This window comes from Anolis carolinensis, chromosome 2, assembly GCF_035594765.1.
Source record: "Anolis carolinensis isolate JA03-04 chromosome 2, rAnoCar3.1.pri, whole genome shotgun sequence".
NCBI lineage: Eukaryota > Metazoa > Chordata > Lepidosauria > Squamata > Dactyloidae > Anolis > Anolis carolinensis.
Genome location: NC_085842.1, coordinates 197909727 through 197931040, shown reverse-complemented (window position 1 = coordinate 197931040; position 21314 = coordinate 197909727). Strand labels below are relative to the sequence as shown.

The following is a 21314-nucleotide window of genomic DNA, read 5'->3' as shown; positions in this document are numbered from 1 at the left end:
TAGACAGAGTTGAGGGCTTTGGATGAAGGAAGGGGACAATTTTGTAACATGACTTGTTCCCCATTTTAATAATAATAATAATAATAATAATAATAATAATAATAATAATAACAACTTTATTCTTATATCCCGCCCCATCTCCCCGAAGGGACTCGGGGCAGCTTACATGGGGCCATGCCCAGACACAACAGTATAAAATCAGAGCAAAAACAACAAAGCAAATCAACCAAAAAGGTTGTCTTTTCAAGACGCATAAAGGGGGGGAAAGGCAAAAATGTTGGCCTCCTTCTATAGCATGATCTATCACATGGCCCGTCATCTCTCAAGAGCGAGTACTTTTGTAGGTGCATCTACACTGTAGAATTAATGCAACTTGATGCTATGACAGTGGTTCTCAACCTGGGGTCCCCAGATGGTTTTGGCCTACAATTCCCAGAAATCCCAGCCAGTTTACCAGCTGTTAGGATTTCTGGGAGTTGAAGGCCAAAAATATTTAAGGACTCTAGGTTGAGAACCACTATGCTATGAAATCCTGGGATTTGTAATTTGATGAGGCAGGGAAGGTGAAAGACCTTGTCAAACTACAACTCCCAGAATTCCATAGCTATGAGCCATAGCAAATAGATGTACCAAACTGCATTAATTCTACCATGGAGATGCGCCATAACTACCTCCTTGAGGTACTTGCTCAGAATGGAAACAGATATCCCTGGTAGTAGATCATTTTCTCTCCATCCCAGGCACAATTTTCATCTGGAAAAAACTGCAATGACTTCTTTTTCTGAAAAAAAGAGGATTCACATTACAGGCAGTCCCAAATTTTCTCCCATTCGGCCAATCTAATTATATGTCCAAAATTTCTTGCCCATTTTATCATGCAATTTTTGATTATTTCTGTTTCCGTGGAACATTCTAAGATCTTATTGTATATTTTAGTAATGTCTTTCTTATCATTTTCTAGGATTATATCCCAAAAATTTTCCATTTCATTAAATCCTATCTTCTTGTCTTTTATGTATTGTTCCTTTATTTGTGCATATTGAAACCATAAGACTTTATTAAATTTTTGTTTTATTTCCTCCTGTGATTTTAATTAGTAAAAGCCGTTCTTCTTTGTCAGTAATTCCTTGGACTTAGGCCACTCTGACTATCCTAGGTTTTTTTTTCTGGTTAGCTTCAAGAGGGGAAATCCACATTGGTATTTTTGTATAGAAATGTTTTTTATATTGTTCCCAAATTTTTATAATCGAGGATCGTATAAAATGGTTACCAATTTTGGTCTATTTTTCTTTTATCGTACCAAAGGTATGCGTGCCACCCACGTCTTAGATCAGAACTTTCTAGTGATAATATGTAGTCTTTTTGTAAATTTGCCCAGTCCTTTATCCAGGTAAGTGCACATGCATCGAAATACAATTTTAACTATAGAAGGGTTTAATCTGCGCTGGGGATGGCATGAGTATCTATGCTATGACAAAATGAAAGTAGATAAAAATTTTGGGAATCATTTCATGAGATCATCTCTGATTAAAACATGGTTAAAATATAAAAGATATTTTTTTCTTCGTGTACTCTGTGAATGCACACTAATGGAGAAGCTGCGCCTGCGCAGGTTCCGACGGAAACTCTTCCAAGCTGAAGTTCAAATTTTGGCGGTAACCACGCCCCCCCCTTCCCAAGGGGCATATAAGGCAGCCCCAGGCGCCCGCTCTCCAGTTCCTTTTTTTCCACCGCAAGGTTCACTTCGGACTCTTCGCATGTCTACTCGTTTCAAGCGTTGCACGCAGTGTGCTGCTAAAATTCCTGACTCGGACGGCCACGCCAAGTGCCTCTTCTGTCTTGGCGAGGCTCATGTGGTCAGTACCTGCCGTTTCTGCCTAGATCTCAGCTCAGGCCAGAAAGAACAGAGCCGCTAGGCTTAGAGCGGCGCTTTACGAGAGATCTCTCGCGCCAGAACCGACTCCGTCGACGTCGGGTACGTCGTCGTCTTCAGCTCTGAGAGCTATGTCGGCGCCACCAGCTAAGCCTCCGACAGCTAAAGCCTCCTCGGTCTCGTCCAGAGCGTCCAGGACCTCCAGGGCCGCTAAACCGGTCAAGCCACCGTGTACTGTGACGACGGCTACCGTGTCGACCCGCTCCGGAAAGGTGGGGCCTTCCTCGACGTCGAGCTCTCTGGCTTCGGTGACCTCGATCCGCTCTCGTATCGGCTCCCCTCCGTCCTCCTCTGCTATCAAAATAGCCTTTAAAAGGGCTCACGAGGAGTCTCGTCGAGCGCAATCTGACTCAGCTGTGGTTCCTCCCACACCTGGCAAGTCCTTGAGGGTTGCATCCAAGCAACCGCCGACAAAGAAACGGCTGACTCAGCGCTCCTCTCCCTCGGCCTCCTCAAGGAGAGACCCGCCATCTTCCTCGGCAACCTCCTCGAGAAGGTCTTCTCCAATTGTGCCAGCCCAGAGGCCTAGAGATGTTTCTCAATCTCCATTGCACCCCCTGTCTGACGGGGAGCTGCAGGACTCACCCCACCACTCTACCCAAACGGTGGTCAGGGTGCCGGTGCCGGAGCCCCTTGCGCCGTCTCACTCGTCGCGCCAACAGCTCTTCCCTCCCACCTCGACACCGGAGCGTGGCAGACAAACGGCTCGCCTGGCTCGAGCAGCCCAGGCCTCAGCGTCTAAGGATCCCCGGCTCCCGGCCCTCTCTTCCCGTGAGGCCATGCCTCCTCCCGAGACTGTGCTTTCTTCTCCCCCTCAGTCCCCCCAAGGGGCTGAGGAGGAAGATGTTGATATTGACCGCCCAGACTCTGTCCTCTCGGCCTCGGTGGTCTCTCTCGGTCTCAACCTCTCTCCTCCCCACGATGCGTATGAGGCAGACCCTCCTTCTCCTACTGACAATATTCGTGCTTTCTCTGATCAAATGGTCAGAATGGCCGACGCCCTGGGTTTGGAGATCAAGCAGACTTCCAAAGCAGTGTCTGATCCAGTTTTCAAAAGGGTGCAGGCCCAAGCTCCGCCGGCCACGCTGCTCCCTTTCCTGCCTTATCTCTTGGACGTTATCCAGGCCTCCTGGAAAACCCCTTCCTCCATTCCTCCAACCTCGAAGAGGATCGAGACTTGGTACCGTACCGACGATGATACCTTGGAGTGGCTCAAACACCACCCCGACCCCAACTCCCTGGTCGTTAAGGCCTCTCAATCCTCAGGTCGTCAGTCGAACACTCCGGCCGACAGAGAAGGGAAGCGCTTCGACGCCGTGGGTCGAAAACTTTACTCTGGAGCCCTTTTGCTTTGCCGCATGGCGAACTATGGAGCCTGCATGGGTGCCTACCAGCAGATTATCTGGGAGAAGGCACAGCCCTTCTTCGCTAAGATGTCGGACGAAGACCGCTCCGTCCTCACTACCCTCCAACAGGAAGCAGACTCGCTTGCTCACCACCAGATACAAATGGCGAAACATACAGGTGATACTGCGGGCAAGATGATTGCCCACGCGATATCCATCCGCCGCCACGCCTGGCTGAGGTCTTCGGGTCTCTCCTCATCTTCCAGACAGGTCATTGAGGACCTTCCCTTTGACGCGCTCGGACTATTTAACTCCGGTACCGATGACAAACTCAAGTCTAATCATGACTTTAAAATTCTTGCGTCTAAATGTGGCGACCAACCGCAACCTCAGCGCACCCGCTGGTTCCCGCACCGCTCCCGCCGCTTCCCGCCGCAATCTTTCAGACACCACTCTTTCAGGCGGCCTTCGGGCTCGAATAATCAAACCCATCACCAACCTCGTCGGGGACCTCATCCGCAAAAGCAACGCGGTCGAACCACCCCCGCTCCTCCGCAGGCTAACCGGCGTACCTGACGCCAACCCCTGCCAAAGCTCCTCGCCCGCTACCGCTGTAGAGCCCACGCTGCCTCAACCCTCCTGTGCCTTTGCCGACCGCCTAGCCCCCTTTTACAATCAATGGGAGTCCATTACTTCAGATGCATGGGTTCTTCGCATTGTCCAAGACGGCTACGCCTTAGAGTTCACGGACCTCCCACCTACAGGTCGCATTCTCTACTCAACTCCTTCCCCAGAGATACTGGCCGAAGTCGATGCATTACTGGCCAAAGGCGCCATCCGTCCCTCCCCTCCCGAACTGGACCCTTTAAGTTTCTTCTCCAGATACTTTACAGTCCCGAAGAGGGGGGGCGGGCTACGCCCCATTCTGGACCTAAGGGCCCTCAATATATTCATTCGCCCTTCCAAATTCAGGATGGTCTCTATTGCCTCTATCCTCCCGATGCTGCAGCGGGGAGACTACTTTGCCTCCATAGACTTACGAGACGCCTACTTCCACGTGGCGATACGGGAGGCGCACAGACGGTTCCTCTGTTTCAAAGTTCTCGACCAAACCTACCAATTTACCGTTTTACCCTTCGGTCTCGTTACGGCCCCAAGGGTCTTTACCAAGGTCGTCGCCGCAGTAGCGGCCCACCTCAGGCTACATGGCATCACGGTCTTTCCTTATCTGGACGACTGGCTTCTCGTCGGGCCCGATCCGGTTCTTCTCGAAAACCACGTCTCCTTCACGCTGCGTCTTCTAAACTCTCTCGGCCTCCAACTCAACTCCGAGAAGTCAAATCTCTCCCCGTCAACCCGAATCCGGTACATCGGGGCCCTCTTCGACTCCGTCACAGAGACTGTTTCACTACCGTTCGACAGATTCCTAGCTCTCCGCCACCACATCGCCCTTTGTCGATCCGCCCGGAGGGTCAGAGCCCGTGCCATTCAAGTCCTTCTGGGCCACATGGCCTCCACGGTTCTCACGACCCCGTTTGCCAGGCTGCGCCTTCGGGTCCTACAAAGGTGGTTTATAGACACTTTCAAGCCGTTCTACCACCACAACTCCAAGTACTTGTCGGTACCGTCGTTCGTCCGCCAGTCCCTCTCATGGTGGACGTCTCACCAAAACGTGTGCAGGGGCCTCCCATTTCACCCAGCCCCGCCGTCGCTAACCATAACCACGGACTCCTCCACCTACGCTTGGGGAGCCCACATGAGCGGTCTAACGGTTCAAGATCTTTGGTCCCCATCCGAGAGGGCCAACCACATAAACTTCCTCGAGCTTCTCGCCATTCTCAAAGCCCTGAAAGCATTCTCCCGCCTCATCCGTCACAAGTCCATCCTCATTCAATCGGACAACCTCGTAGCAGTATTCTACATCAACAAACAGGGCGGTACGGGTTCGAGGAAATTGATGCTCCTCTCCTCCCGTCTCTGGGTTTGGTGCATAGCCCACGACGTACAGGTCTCTGCAATCCACCTGCCGGGCGCCCAAAACGACCTAGCAGATGCCCTCAGCAGGATGACATCTTCCTCTCACGAGTGGAAGCTCGATCCCGAGATCCTCGACGGTCTGTTCCTCCTCTGGGGACGCCCTACTCTGGATCTCTTCGCGTCTCCCCACAATGCTCAGCTACCCCGCTACGGAGCGAGACTTCCCCCGAACTCCTTCCCCGGCTGTCTAGGGGATGCCTTTCTACTGGACTGGTCGGCGGAGATGCTTTATCTTTTTCCACCGATTCCCCTCATACCGAAAGTTCTCGAAAGACTTCTCTCGATCTCGGTCACAGCTATTCTCATAGCTCCGGCCTGGCCCCGCCAACCGTGGTATCCAGCCCTTCTTCGTCTCTCCAGAGGAACGTTTCGCCCTCTGCCTCCCTCGCCGCACCTTCTCTCAAGGGAGGATGGCAAAATTCTTCACCCGGACCTCCCTTCCCTTCATCTCACTGCATGGAGGATTCTTACCTAGCCTCCCTTCCGCAGAACCTGCAAGACGTCCTTCGGGCAGCCCATAAGCCGTCTACTACCAAGGCTTATTCCTATAAACTCTCTCGCTTTCACACCTTCCTTCGATCCCGTAACGTCGACACCTTTCCGACCTCGGTATCGGTGGTCCTCGACTTCCTCATGACCCTCGTCGAGAAGAAACTCTCTCTCGCTTCTATTAAGGCTTATCTCGCAGCTCTTTCCTGGTCCTTTCAACGCCACGGTCAGCCATCTCTTTTTTCTCACCACTTGATCAAAACTTTTCTCCGAGGCTACAATAACATCTGCCCGCCGTCGCTACCACCTACGCCGGGCTGGAACCTCGAACTTGTACTTTCTCAACTCACTTCTGCTCCCTTCGAACCGCTTGCCTCGACCGATCTCCGTCTGCTTTCCTGGAAGTTGGCCTTTCTAGTGGCGATCACGTCGGCACGACGGCCATCCGAGCTTGCTGCTCTCAGGGTCGACGAGCCTTATCTACGTTTTCACCATGACCGCGCTGTTCTTCGCCCGGACATTACCTTTCTCCCTAAGGTGGTGTCAGCTTTCCACCTCAACCAGGACATTGTCCTACCAGCTTTCTTCTCTAACCCCTCCTCTCCTCTCGAGCAAAAACTGCACCTTCTTGACGTTCGAAGGGCACTTCTCTTCTACAGGGACCGTACCAAGGACATCCGTAAGACACAAAGACTCTTTGTCGCCTATGCCCAGGACAAGTTGGGTAATCCCATCTCTTCCCAAAGACTGTCCCACTGGATCGCTCAGGCCATTGAGTTGGCCTACGAACTAGCCAAGCGACCTCCTCCTCCATCCATCCGCCCGAGGTCGACTAGGGGCCTCTCGGCTTCAACCGCCTTCCTTAGGGGTATTCCGCTTGACTCCATATGCAAAGCGGCTATCTGGTCAAACCCTCTTACGTTTGTCTCTCACTACAGGCTGGACAATAAAGCCTTAAAGGACTCGGCCTTCGCAAGATCAGTACTCTCATCTTGCCTCTCCTGACTCTCAAACGTCTTTTCTCCTTATATTCACCTGTAGGTGACTCTCTATACCTCTCCTTCAATTTTGGGCCGGTCTTTTTCCCCATACCTACCTCTAGGGATATGTTTTTCCCTGATTGTGTTGAGCAGTTGCTCTGTTGCTTTGTACCGCCTTATTGATCCTGGCGGATATGTCAAAGGCCATGATGTTTTTTCCCCTCTCCCCCCTGGGAGAGCGTTTATATGCACTATACGCAATTGCGTGTTTTCTATCATGTTTATTGAATAATTTCTATGTTATGTTTCCTCTTCTACTATGCTCATGTTTGCATTGCACTGGTCCTTTCGGACAATTTATTGAACTGGTCTCTTGGGACTGTTCTCTCAAAATGTCCTAATAAATATATGTTTGGACATTCACTGATTGTCGAGTTTGCCTTGTCCCACCATCCGGGACCTTAGCGTGTCAGTCTCCATTAGTGTGCATTCACAGAGTACACGAAGAAAAAGGACAGGTTGCTCACCTGTAACCATGTTTCTTCGAGTGTACTCTGTGAATTCACACAAACCCGCCCTTCCTTCCCCTCTGGCAAACCTCTCCCTTTCTCGTTGCCTTGGCGGCGTAGGAACTGGAGAGCGGGCACCTGGGGCTGCCTTATATGCCCCTTGGGAAGGGGGGGGGGCGTGGTTACCGCCAAAATTTGAACTTCAGCTTGGAAGAGTTTCCGTCGGAACCTGCGCAGGCGCAGCTTCTCCATTAGTGTGAATTCACAGAGTACACTCGAAGAAACATGGTTACAGGTGAGCAACCTGTCCTTACGATAAAATCCCACTCTGGCTCTCCCCTCTGGAGGCAAACCAACGGAGGTTACTTGGATGGGAAAATTGGCCGACGTACAAAGAAATCACCAAAAAAACAAATAGAACTTTAGAAAACCCACCGATTAAAGAATTAGAGGAGATCCATAAAAATTATAAAAACGTATCTTGGTTTCAATACCACCAAATAAAATAAAGTTATAAAAAAGACAAAGAAACTGGATTTAGTATGACTAATAATTTGTGGGATGGTCTCTTAAAAAGAAACAAAAAAGTAATAACAATTCTATATAACAAGTTACTAGAATGGAAGACAGAACCCAAAATAATAAAGGATTTAATGCTAAAATGGTCCAGAAATATGGGCAGAATTATAACTACAGTAGAGTCTCATCCAACACTCGCTTATCCAACGTTCTGGATTATCCAACGCATTTCTGTAGTCAATGTTTTCAATATATCGTGATATTTTGGTGCTAAATTTGTAAATACAGTAATTACTACATAGCATTACTGCGTATTGAACTACTTTTTCTGTCAGATTTGTTGTATAACATGATGTTTTGGTGCTTAATTTGTAAAATCATAAGCTAATTTGATGTTTAATAGGCTTTACCTTAATGCCTCCTTATTATCCAACATATTCGCTTATCCAATGTTCTGCCGGCCCATTTATGTTGGATAAGTGAGACTCTACTGTATTGACAAATGGGAAAACATTTGGAACAGAAAGATGAAATATTGCTACTCTATAGAATTAAAAGAGAATTGGTTAAAAACAATATATAGGTGGTATTTAACACCCAAAAAACTCGGATTAATGTACAAAAACAGAGATAACAAATGCTGGCGATGTAAAGAACAGATAGGATCATATTTTCATGTATGGTGGAACCGTAAAGAAATTAAAAACTATTGGAAAGTAATTCACACGGAATGCAAATAAATCCTCAAAATTGACCTTGATTGTAAACCAGAATATTACCTATTAGGACTTCACAACATGCAAAATTATGATAGAATAGATTCTCCAAAGGGAAAAGAGAATAAGATAAAAAATGTATACATATGCTGTGACAGCAGCAAGAATAGTGATAGCTAAAAATTGGAAGAGCCCTGTACGCCCCACAAAAGCAATGTGGTTGGGGAAATTAATGGATATTAAAAAAAAGCTCCTTTACCTATTGAAATTTCTTTTGTATGTTGTCGATTTATTAAAATTTTAGCTTTTTGTTCATTGTAAATGGCACTTATAGCATTATCAAATTGGTATCCTATATCAATTTCTTTAAAGAGTAATTTGACAAATGTCCAATTTAAATTGTTCAACGCTTTTTCTGCATCAATAGATAAGAATGCCACTTCTTTTTGATGGTTAGTCTCATAGAATTCGATATTATCCAATATACACCTGACATTTTCTTTCATCTGTCTTCCTGGGAGGAATCCTTTCTGTTCCAGTCCAATCCATGTTGTTAAAAAAATTTTAAAACAGAGAATTGGTTTCTGTTGGGCAATTCTAGGAACCATAGTTAGCTGAATGGCTATGTATGTGTAAATGGGCATGAATGAGAGAAAGCCAGCGCAGTAATTTAATTTGTTGTTATACAAATCCAGTAATGAACTAAGCAACCTTTATTTTCATCCTCTCCATTACTCACCCTTCTTTTCTTCTTGCTCAGGTCAAAGCGGTGCTGGGAACAACTGGGCCAAGGGACACTACACAGAAGGTGCTGAGCTGGTGGACTCTGTGCTTGATGTAGTTAGGAAGGAAGCAGAGAGTTGTGACTGTCTCCAGGGCTTTCAGCTGACCCACTCTCTTGGTGGAGGCACAGGGTCAGGTATGGGGACCCTCCTGATCAGTAAGATCCGCGAGGAATATCCAGACCGTATCATGAACACCTTCAGTGTGGTACCATCACCCAAGGTCTCGGACACAGTGGTGGAGCCTTACAACGCCACCCTTTCAGTGCACCAGTTGGTGGAAAACACAGACGAGACCTTTTGTATTGACAACGAGGCTCTCTATGACATCTGCTTCCGGACCCTCAAGCTCACAACCCCCACCTATGGAGACCTCAACCACTTGGTCTCTGCAACCATGAGTGGTGTGACCACCTGCCTCCGTTTCCCTGGCCAGCTCAATGCTGACCTTCGCAAACTGGCTGTAAACATGGTGCCCTTCCCTCGTCTCCACTTCTTCATGCCCGGCTTTGCCCCATTAACCAGCCGTGGCAGCCAACAATACCGAGCTTTGACGGTGCCAGAGCTAACACAGCAGATGTTTGATGCCAAGAACATGATGGCAGCCTGTGACCCCCGCCATGGGCGCTATCTGACAGTTGCAGCGGTCTTCAGAGGCAGGATGTCCATGAAGGAAGTGGATGAGCAGATGCTGAATGTACAGAATAAGAACAGCAGCTACTTCGTCGAATGGATCCCCAACAACGTGAAGACAGCAGTCTGTGATATCCCACCCCGTGGTCTTAAAATGGCTGCTACATTTATTGGCAACAGTACAGCGATCCAAGAGCTCTTTAAGCGCATTTCTGAGCAATTCACAGCCATGTTCCGGCGCAAGGCCTTCCTCCACTGGTATACAGGCGAGGGCATGGATGAGATGGAGTTCACAGAAGCAGAGAGCAACATGAATGACCTGGTCTCAGAGTACCAGCAGTATCAGGATGCTACTGCCGAAGAAGGGGAGTTCGAAGAGGAGGCAGAGGAAGAAGTAGCATGAAGTCCTCATCTCTCTTTTTCTCTCTCACCCTTTCTCCCTCTTTCTCACCCTCCTCATGACTTCTCCTCTTTATTCCCCTCAGTCCTCTGAACAAATGGACCATGTCGCCTGCACTGGCATAGACTTGAATGTTCTTGGCCACCCTAGCGGAGTGAAACCAGAGCTGCAGTGAAAGCCTGCCCATCGTAAATGACAGAAGGTGGAATGAAGTGCACAGGATTGCTGGATGTGGGATGTGTGGGAAGGAGACATAGCAGGCTTCAAAGTCCATGTTCAGGAATGGCAGCAAGTGGTAATAATGTCTGTTGTAAAAGCACTATTATCCAATATATTTTCTCACCTCCTCACTCCACCCACTCTCCTGAGCACCTTCCTGCAGTGCTCTCTCTCCCTAAGTGTTTTGTGTGGTCATGTGAATTTTTGTTTTTTTCAGAAATGAGTATGCACTAACTCGAAACTTGGATTTGTTTTTTGGTTTCTTCATCCACGCTGGACTTAAAGGAAAAGATTAATGGAGCTTGGGGTAGAGGGCACAGGGGGATGGTGTGAGGGTTGGGTGGGGCTCTGTCCTTTAGGGTGAACTGTAGTCCCCCTTTTGAGTGTGTTTGCTGTCAAAGCAGTTATTCGTCTCCACAATAAACTACTGAATGATGATTTGTGGCTGATGTTGGTTTTTGAACTTGTCTTGTTCGATCCACCCTTTCAAACTAGACCAGACAGCTCTAGCCAAGTTTGAATGGAATGGGACCATCACAACACATAAATAGAGCTGCTACTTTTTGTCCTCTTCCCCGAAAAAGCTAATCACAAATCCTTAATGCAGCCTGACTCCAAATACAAAAATGGCAGATCTGCACCAATAGAGAAATTACCTGTTTTACTTTCATGGCCTAAAGGCAGACATTGGAGAGGTTCCAACTGCTTTATAAGCTGCAGAAACTGTATGCACACAATGTGTTATCGAAGGCTTTCATGGCCGGAATCATTGTAGCAGAAGAGCTAGTGTTCCTTGATCTTTATGAGAGTGGATTTGTAAAGGCAAAACAATATTCACATACTATTTTCTCATGTATAAGTCTACACATTTTTTGAAAATCTATAAACAAAACCCTGTGTTGATATATCCATGGATCAATGTAAGTACTGTACGTCAACTCTATTAAAAAGTAACCATTCCCTTCTCTGAGGAGAAAGGCAAGAGCTTCATCCAATCTATGAGACTAAAAAAAGTCATCCCCTCTACTCTTCACCACAGTGCTTTTGGCCTATTTAAACACCTGCACAAGAAAATGACAGCAGTGGCAGCCCCTGTTTGGCACTTCCGCTCCATGGAATGATATTTAACTTATTCATGGGACATAGCAAAATCCATCATGGTGGCTTCAAAAGCTGCTCTCTATGTATGTATACATGAGTATATATAGTACTTTTTAAACCATGCACTATTACTGAATTGCCATAAATTGGAAACACCATAATAGCAAACTTTAAAAAATAAGATTGCAATTTAGCCTAACATCAGAGGTTATCTTCAATCAATCAATCAATTTATTAATTCTCCGACCAATGGTCATATGCATTTACAGAAACAACATCAGGCAAACATCTATACAAAACACTGTAAAACCCAACAGTTAAAAGTAGGATGCAAGCAGGATAAAACAGAGCATGCAAAATATACATTGTGAGGTGCAGCAGCACAAGTGCAACATGTACCGAAAACTGCACAATTACTGGTAAAATGCCAATATATAAGATCAGTCATTTAAAAAACATAAGTAACCATATCAACCAAGGATCTATAGAAACACTGTAAAATTCCACAGTTAAAAGCAGGATGCATGGAGTATAAAACAGCTTGCAAAATATAATCAGTAAAAAGCCAGTATAAAATATCAGTCATGTTAAAAACTAGATAAAAGCATCACCAGCGCAGTCGACTGCAATGTCCGCAATCAGTCTTGCTCTGATTTTATTTGCTGCTAAGGTAAAGAGAGCGATCTTATACGTGATTGTGGAGTTGGTATCAGATAAAAGGTAGAAGATCTTTTCTGCAACCGTGTTCGATTGTAGGTACCATAGAATAGGCCCTAAGTATTTATTTCTTGGTGCAGAGTATAGAGTGCAGGCAAACAAATAGTGGGGCAGGTCCTCAATTTCTGAGGCCCCGCATATGCATATCCGGCTAGCCAAAGGAGTGCCCGAGTATCTACCATCCAGCACTGCTGAGGGCCTGCTTTGGAATCGTACAGCTGTAAAAGCTTGTCTGAGGTTAGGGAATGTAAGGTTGGTTAGATACATAGCCTTTTCATGGTCGAGTTTGTATAATTTGTACCATGTCGAGAATTTGGAGCTGTTAATAGCCTGTCCATTTGAATACCTTGGTTATGAATGTATTCATGCAACTTCTCTCTTGAACTCAGGATTGAAAGCTCATGAGACAGGATAGGGTATACTTTCAACAATTTCTGATGTTTTGAGCTCCAAACTTTGCATTCAGATAGATGTTCAAAGAATAGCTTTGGGAAAACCCTAGCTGAGGAATCCTTTATGATTCTCTAATAGTTGTATAAGGAGCCCCGGTGGTGAAGTGTGTTAAAGCACCCAGCTGCTGAACTTGCAGACTGAAAGGTCCCAGGTTCAAACCCCAGGAGCGGCGTGAGCGGCCGCTGTTAGCTCCAGCTTCTGCCAACCTAGCAGTTCGAAAACATGTCAATGTGAGTAGATCAATAGATACCACTCCGGCGGGAAGGTAACAGCGCTCCATGCAGTCATGCCGGCCACATGACCTTGGAAGTGTCTACGGCTTAGAAATAGAGATGAGCACCAACCCCCAGAGTCAGACATGACTGGACTTAACGTTAGGGGAAACCTTTACCTTTTAAATAGTTGTATAGAAAAAAGTGAATGCAGGATCTTATGGAGGGTAAACCAACCTCTGCTCTGACCAAGGCTGCTGGAGTGCTAGGTGGGATCAGAGGTTATCTGCCATATAATCTAGATTATCAAAGCAGATAATCCACATTATCTGATTTGAACTGGATTATATGAGTCTTCACTGCCATATAATCCAGTTCAAAGCGGATAATCTGAATTTTATATGACAGTGTAGAAGAGGCCTAAGACATAAATCCACCCTCCTCTCCCCACTAGTATCCAGTATAGGAACTGAGGCCCTTTCTACACTGCCATATACAATCCAGATTATCTGCTTTGAACTGAATTATATGGCAATATAAACTCTTATAATCTAAAACAGATTATGTGGATTATCTGCTTTGATAATCTGGATTATATGTCAGTGTAGAAGAGGTCTGAGTCCAATCAAAGGTGGGAGTAGAGCATTATTCCTATCAATGGCATTTCTCTTTTGCATTTTTTGAGATTCCTTCCATTTCTCAGAACAAAACCTCCAGCATTATTCTTGAGTTCAGTTGCATGACACTGCCTAAGAAATCATTGCATAATGGCCTGATTTTGTCATTTGGAGGCTAATTGATGGTTTTGTTCCCCACAGGTGTCCTTGTGGGGTGAGAATGTCTCCACCGATGGAAGGGAGATGGGGCAACTAACTGGGTGTGAAGCAAACAGGTTCTGGTTGTAAAGCAGGCTTGCCTGCTTGCCTCTGACAACTTTCCATGATTAAACTGTAGCTCTCATTTGGTAATTATCCTAACAATACCCTTAAGCACTCTCCATTAATTGTTCTCAGTTCAGGAGACTGATAGCATGGTTAACTATGGGAATACAGTAAAGCATTGATCAATGCATCCAGTGTAGGGCATGTGGCTGTTTTATGACCCATCAAAAAGAACTGTGGTGCTGTTTTAATAACTGAAAATGGTTTTCTGAGAACCTTGGCTGACTTGCCTTTTTCAAACAAAATAAAGGAGATTTTGTGTGAGCAACATCTAGTGCATTTTCTGTAAGATTGAAGAGTTGCTAAGAAAAACTAAGCCTGCCAGAGGCTAAGAATATTAGTTCAAAGTTGTACAGTTAAGGTAACAGTAAAGGTTTTCCCCTGACATTAAGTCTATTCATGGCCAACTCTGGGGGTTGGTGTTCATCTCCATTTCTAAGCCAAACTGCTGGTGTTGTCCAAGGTCATGTGACCAACATGACTGCATGAAGCTCCATGACCCCGCTGGAGCAGTACCTATTGATCTACTCACATTTGCATGTTTTCGAACTGCTAGGTTAGCAGAAGCTATGGCTAACAGCAGGAGCTCACACCGTTCCCGGGATTCGAACCACCGACCTTTTGGTCAGCAAGTTCTGCAGCTCAGCAGTTTAACCCACTGTGCCACCTGCCAGAGGCTAGGAACATTAGTTCAAAGTTGTACAGTTACAGTATTTTTTCTGAATGGTGAAATCAGGTGTGTGTCCTCCAATGGTTTTAAGCTGGGGTCTTCAAACTTTTTAAGCAGAGGGCCAGTCCTTCAGACTGTTGAGGGGATGAATTATCATTTGAAAAAAAATACGAATAAATTCCTATGCACACTGCATATGTCTTATTTATAGTGCAAAAAAAAACCCAAACCATGAAAGAACAATATAATATTTAAAAACAAAAAGTTTAACCAACATAAACCTATCAGGATTTCAATGGGAAGTGTGGGGCTGCTTCTGGCCAATGAGATAGTCAAGTTAATTAAAATTGTTGTTGTTGTGTGCCTTCAAGTCATTTCAGACTTTGGTTGAGCCTAAGTCTAAAAATGAGAGCGGGGGCCAGGTAAATGATAGGCATGTGCAATCCATGAAAAAAATGGTTCAATACTTGCTTCAAAGTAGGGGGCACTTGCGCTTCGTTTATAATGACTTCCGAAATTCTTGATCAAACATTTCAAAACTTTCTGAACATTCGGAATATTTGTAAAATGATTCGTTAATGGCAGACGCACATGCGCATTCACAAAAAAACAGCGTGGGGGGAGGCTTTACGGGAGGCTTTTGCTCTCATTTTTGGAGCTATCCTGATCAAATTTAGTATAGTGGGAGAACACATTCAACCCTGCTAGCTCACCAAAGTGCAGAACGTTTCCCTTATCCTCTGGTGAATTTTCAAAGCTTATGTAAGAAACCAGTTTTTAAAAATTGCAGAAATTTGTTCCTGCTTTGAAAGTCTTATTTCATGTTCCATTGGGTTTTATTCACTGTGAAAGTCCTTCTTCTACTTGGTAAACTTTGTTTTTGTGGCCGAAAATCCATGAAATTGGTAGACATAGGTGGACAGGACAGGACACACTGTGATGCCACAATGTGCTTCCGCAGGCATCAGGGAAGAAGCCCATTCCATGGACACTGGCAATGGGCAGCCTCAGTGCACGTGTAAAGTTCACAGTGCGAACCCCTGGGTGCAATGTCTAGCTGCTACATGTTACCACCAGCCAAAAAGGCAGGCATCCCGCACCACCCCAGAAGGGAATCTTCCCCAAGCGGAAGGGTACTGCAGATGCACCCAAACCAAACCAAAGAAAACCAAACCAATCCCACACCAGCAACAGGAACAGAACGCCAAAGGAAAGACCAGCTCACAGAAGGCTGTGCTAATTTGCTGAAGGAAGGCTGCACGGCTGCACTGTTGTCCAGACAGAGTGTCCAGCCCATGGACACCAAAAATGCACGCAGGCATTTGGATGAACATCTGGAAAGCCAGCACAACAACCACCATCAGCGCCAACACACAGGGAGGGTCATCCAACGGAAGGAAATGAACACTTCCAAAAGCCCCACCAGGCAACATTGGACAGCCCCCACCCTGCCCCACCGTCAAGATCGTGGGGCGGGGGTTTGAGTTCTTGCCTGACAGTGTTTAGAGACCTAAATTCAGTTTCTAAATGTTGGTCTGATATTGAAAGTTATTGCACTGCCAGAAATCCAACCCAAGATTTTAATAAAGCCTTTATTTCTGAGAAGTTGTTTGTTATTCTTCTCAGGAAAAAAACACAATTCAATTTTACTTGCAATGTAAAGCTGAGCTCTGCAAAAGCCAAGTACAGTCTTGCAGGCAGCTGCCCACTAACCGAAGCTCTACAAAGGAAAGCAAGCAAGCGTACACACAGTCTTGCAGCCAGACAGAGCCCAAGAGCTAACAAACCCACCCACTCGCGCGCCCTCCCTATCGACAAATGCCACGAGGCTCTCCAAGTCCTGCTTTTTTATAACAGACGCCAACGGAGGCACGCAGAGGACGTACAACCCCTTCCCCTTGCATTAATGTGCACAGTCATTGGTCAGGGAGGAAAGGACAAGTTAAAGTCCACTCATTTTCCATTCTTGCTGTAAAGACAAGGCTGGCATTTACTAATACTGTCTCTCATAAAACGTGCTAACAATAAGTGCACAGGAGGAGAATCATAGTTATTCCCATATTAAAAGGGAGAATCATAAGAGTTGGAAGGGACCACATGGTCCATCTGGTCCAGTCCCCTGCTATGCAGGAATATACAAAACACTCCCAACAAACTCTGTGTCTTAGGCCCCTTCTACACTGCTCTATATCCCAGGATCTGATCTCAGATTCTGTATATCCCAGCTTATCTGGCAATGGAGATTCGTATAATCCAATCCAGATCCTGGGATATTAGTATTTTGTAGAAGTTCCTTGGGCCCCTGGTGGTGGCGCAGTGTGTTAAAGCGCTCTTCGGCTTAGAAATGGAGATGAGCACCAACCCCCAGAGTCAGTCACGACTGGACTTAACATCAGGGGAAACCTTTACCTTTACCTTATGCTTTAGGCCAGGGGTCCTCAAACTTTTTAATCCGAGGGCCGGTCCACAATCCTTCAGACTGTTGAGGGGCCGGATTATCATTTGAAAAAAAAATACAAACAAATTCCGATGCACACTGCACATGTCTTATTTGTAGTGCAAAAACAACAACAACAACAACAACAACAACAACAACAACAACAAGAATGAAAGAACAATACAATATTTAAAAATAAAAACAATTTTAACCCAACATACATTTATCAGGATTTCAATGGGAAGTGTGCTCCTGCTTCTGGCCAATGAGATAGTCAAGATAATTATGATTGTTGTTGTTGTTGTTGTGTACCAACAAGTCATTTCAGACTTTGAGCGAGCCTAAGTCTAAAATGTATTTATTTATTATTTATTTATTTACTGCATTTATTTACTACATTTGTATCACACCTTTCTCACCCCAAAGGGGACTCAGAGTGGCTTACAAATTATATGTACATACAATATATTATATTGTTAGCATAGCACAATATTAGCATTATATATTACTATATTGAACTATACCACCATACTGTAACATTATTAGTAATATTATATGTAATATTAGCAGGCCTGTAGCGAGGGAGGGGTTTAGGGGTTCAACCCCCCCCCCCCGAAATTTTTCAAGTTATAAAAAAAATCTCGTTTACTCATGAATTTTAACTGGTTAACCAAATCCCCATGCTAAGTCTATGAGATGCAAAACATTAAGAGTCCCTCCAGGCACTATCTCAAGCAGAGATTGACAGGTTTGTAGCAGGGAGGGGTATGTGCTAGGGGTTCAACCCTCCCCGAAATTTTCAAAACCCTTCCCGAATTTTTTTTTCTGGCTACGGCCCTGATTATTAGTGTTCTATTGTATTACATTATAATATTATTATCAATATTATATGTATATACAATATATTATATTATAAAATTGAGGGCGGGGGGCAGGTAAATGACCTTGGAGGGCCACATCCGGCCCCCGGGCCTTAGTTTGGGGACCCCTGCTTTAGGCACTATGTAATGCCGTTTGTAAACTGCCTTGAGTCCCCCCAGGGGTAGAGAAAGGTGGGATATTAAAATGGCAAATAAATAAATAAATAAATAAATGATATTGTCTAAGACTAACCTACTTCACAGGTTGTCAGGATAAAGTGGAGAGGAACAGAGCCACATATGCCGGCTTGAGCCCATTGGAAGGAGGATCCGAATATAACAAATGACATGCAACAATTCAATGGGGCTTGTCAGGACATCTCCTCACTGAGAGGTTGATCCTTTTTAATGAATAAATGGAAAGACCATTTGCCTTTTATGTCTCCGGCACTCAAATCCCAGGCCTGCCTTTTTTTTGTGCTGGATGTGATCTCCTGCCACCCAAAATTAAGCTGAGGTCACTTTGGGAACATGAACAAAACAAGAGCACAGTACAGGTGGTGCCGAGTCTTCTCTTTCTATTGCACACAAAGAGGCACATTGTAATGGGGAAACACTTCCATGGGACGAGTGAATCACGATGCTGTCTTTGTAAACAGAACACTGGCACCCAGAGCCTTGCAAAGTGAGGTCAACAACAATGTAGACTAAAGAAGGAAAAAAATGTGTGTTCTCAAAGCACATGGCAGAGCCTAGATGAATGAATGAAAAATGCCTCAGAATAAGGTAGTTTTGCATTTCTGGTGGAAGCTACATGTGAAAATAACACTTTGTTAGCCAATTTCTGGTTTAGAGAGCCTTCCTACCTCTTTTAAGTGTAGTGTGGTAACAATAGGATTGGCCAATCTCATTTTCAAGGTGAAATGCTTCCCTGCTATGACACTCTCACCTGATTTCACAATTCAAAACATAATATTATGCATTATATTGGAGACAGGATTGTCATACAGCCAATGTAGTTTAGGGGCTGGACAGGAATTTAAGATAACCAGGTTTGGGTTCCCACTGAGTCAAGAAAATTCCCTGGGTGGACAGTCTATCCATCTAACCACTCACTCAGGGCCCCTCTACACTGCCATATAATCTAGAATATCAAGGCAGATAATCGCCCCGGTGGCGAAGTGTGTTAAAGCATTGAGTTGCTGAACTTGCAGGCCGATCGGTCCCAGGTTCAAATCCCGGGAGCGGAATGAGCACCCACGGTTAGCTCCAGCTTCTGCCAACCTAGCAGTTTGAAAACATGCCAATGTGAGTAGATCAATAGGTGCTGCTCCGGCGGGAAGGTAACGGCGCTCCATGCAATCATGCCGGCCACATGACCTTGGAGGTGTCTACAGACAATGCTGGCTTTTCGGCTTAGAAATGGAGATGAGCACCAACCCCCAGAGTCAGACATGACTAGACTTAACATCAGGGGAAACCTTTACCTTTACCTAATCCACATTATCTGCTTTGAACTAGATTATATGAGTCTACACTGCCAGATAATCCAGTTCAAAGTAGATAATCTGGATTTTATACAGGTGTGTAGAAGAGGCCTCAGTCAACCATGATGCCCCACAGGGTCACTATAAAGTGGGAAAGAGAAACACTTTATATGCGTCCTTAAACACATTGCAGGAAAGGTGGGTTATAAATAACTATAAACCTAGCACATATTTCATCTGACCATTATGGGGACCACGCTTTATTCCTGCTATGCCTTTGTTGTGGTGTTATGTGCCTACAAGTCCATGAGATGTTCTAAAAGTAAGAGTTAGTTACTTGCCCAAGGTCACCCTGTGGGTTTTCATGTCTGGGTGGGAATTCAAACTTTGTCCTCCAGAATCGCACTCCACTTCATACCCTTTGAATGAGAACTATTCAAGTCATGGAATTATCAGTAAAGAAATGGAAACTTATCAGAAGACTGGGGGCCCTTCCACACATCCATATAACCCAGAATATCAAGGCAGACTAATCCACAGCATCTGCTTTGAATTGGGTTATATGAGTCCACACTACCAGGTAATCCAGTTCAGTGTGGATTTTATACAGCTGTGTGGAAGGGGCCTGGGTGTGAGGATAGGGCCAGGGATAAACTGGACCTAAACGATAGGAAAATCTTTACTCATCTTCTTCTGCCTAAAATTGCATGGGGAGAGAGCGACTGGGCTTTGAAGGAAAAATAACTATTAAGGAGGGAAAGGCATGTGTTGTTGAAGGCTTTCATGGCGGGAATCACAGGGTTGTTGTGTGTTTTCCGGTCTGTGTGATCATGTTCCAGAAGCATTCTCTCCTGAGGTTTCACCCATATCTATGGCAGGCATCCTCAGAGGTTGTGAGGTATATTGGAAACTAGGCAAGTGGGATGTATATATCTGTGGGAGAAAGAATTCTTGTGTGTTGGATGCAAGTGTTGGTTGCAATTGTCTGTTGGTTGCAATTAATCACCTTGATTAGCATTGAAAAGCCTTGCAGTTTCAAGGCCTGGCTGATTCCTACCTGGGGGAATCCTTTGTTGGGAGGCATTAGCTGATCCTGATTGTTTCTTGTCTGGAATTCTTCTGTTTTCAGAGTGTTGTTCTTTATTTACTGTCCTGATTTTAATTGCAACATTCACACTTGCATCCAATAGACAAGAGTTATTTCTCCTACCTTGGACATTCCACAGATATATAAACCTCCCTTGTCTAGTTTCCAATATACCACACAACCTCTAAGATGTCTGCCATAGATGTAGGTGAAAGATCAGGAGATAATGCTTCTGGAACATGGCCATACAGCCCGGAAAACACACAACAACTGAGGGATAGGAACTTCTAAGGTAAAGGTAAAGGTTTCCCTTTGACTTTAAGTCCAGTCATTACCGACTCTGGGGTTGGTGCTCATCTCCATTTCTAAGCCGAAGAGCCGGCATTGTCCATAGACATCTCCAAGGTCATGTGGCCGGCATGACTGCATGGAGCTCTGTTACCTTCCCACCGGAGCGGTACCTATTGATTTACTCACATTTGCATGTTTTCGAACTGCTAGGTTAGCAGGAGCTGGGGCTAACAGTGGGCGCTCATTCCGCTCCCAGGATTTTAACCTGGGACCTTTTGGTCCGCAAGTTCAGCAGCTCAGTGCTTTAACGCACTGTGCCACCAGGGACCCTTACCTAAAGCATAAAAAACATAAAATAAAATAAATTAAAATTAAGCATACATAAAAAACATAATTAAAATACAGTCCAATATTAAGCCTCATCATTCAAAAGCAAGGTCTAAGGCTGATCCAAAGTCAATTGCAAGATTTTAAGTAAGCTTGTTGCACAATGCT

At 45.3% G+C, this 21314-nt stretch overlaps 1 protein-coding gene across 1 annotated transcript in view; it reads left to right on the top strand.

Moving 5' to 3' along the window:
* Window positions 1–11001, top strand: part of tubb4a (tubulin beta 4A class IVa) — a 32079-nt gene extending 21078 nt beyond the window's left edge. The window contains exon 4 of the mRNA XM_003216748.4: window positions 9290–11001. Coding sequence (XP_003216796.1) covers window positions 9290–10347 — 1058 coding nt within the window. The 3' untranslated portion in view covers window positions 10348–11001. The remainder of the gene's footprint in view (window positions 1–9289) is intronic.
* Window positions 11002–21314: the final 10313 nt, after the last annotated feature.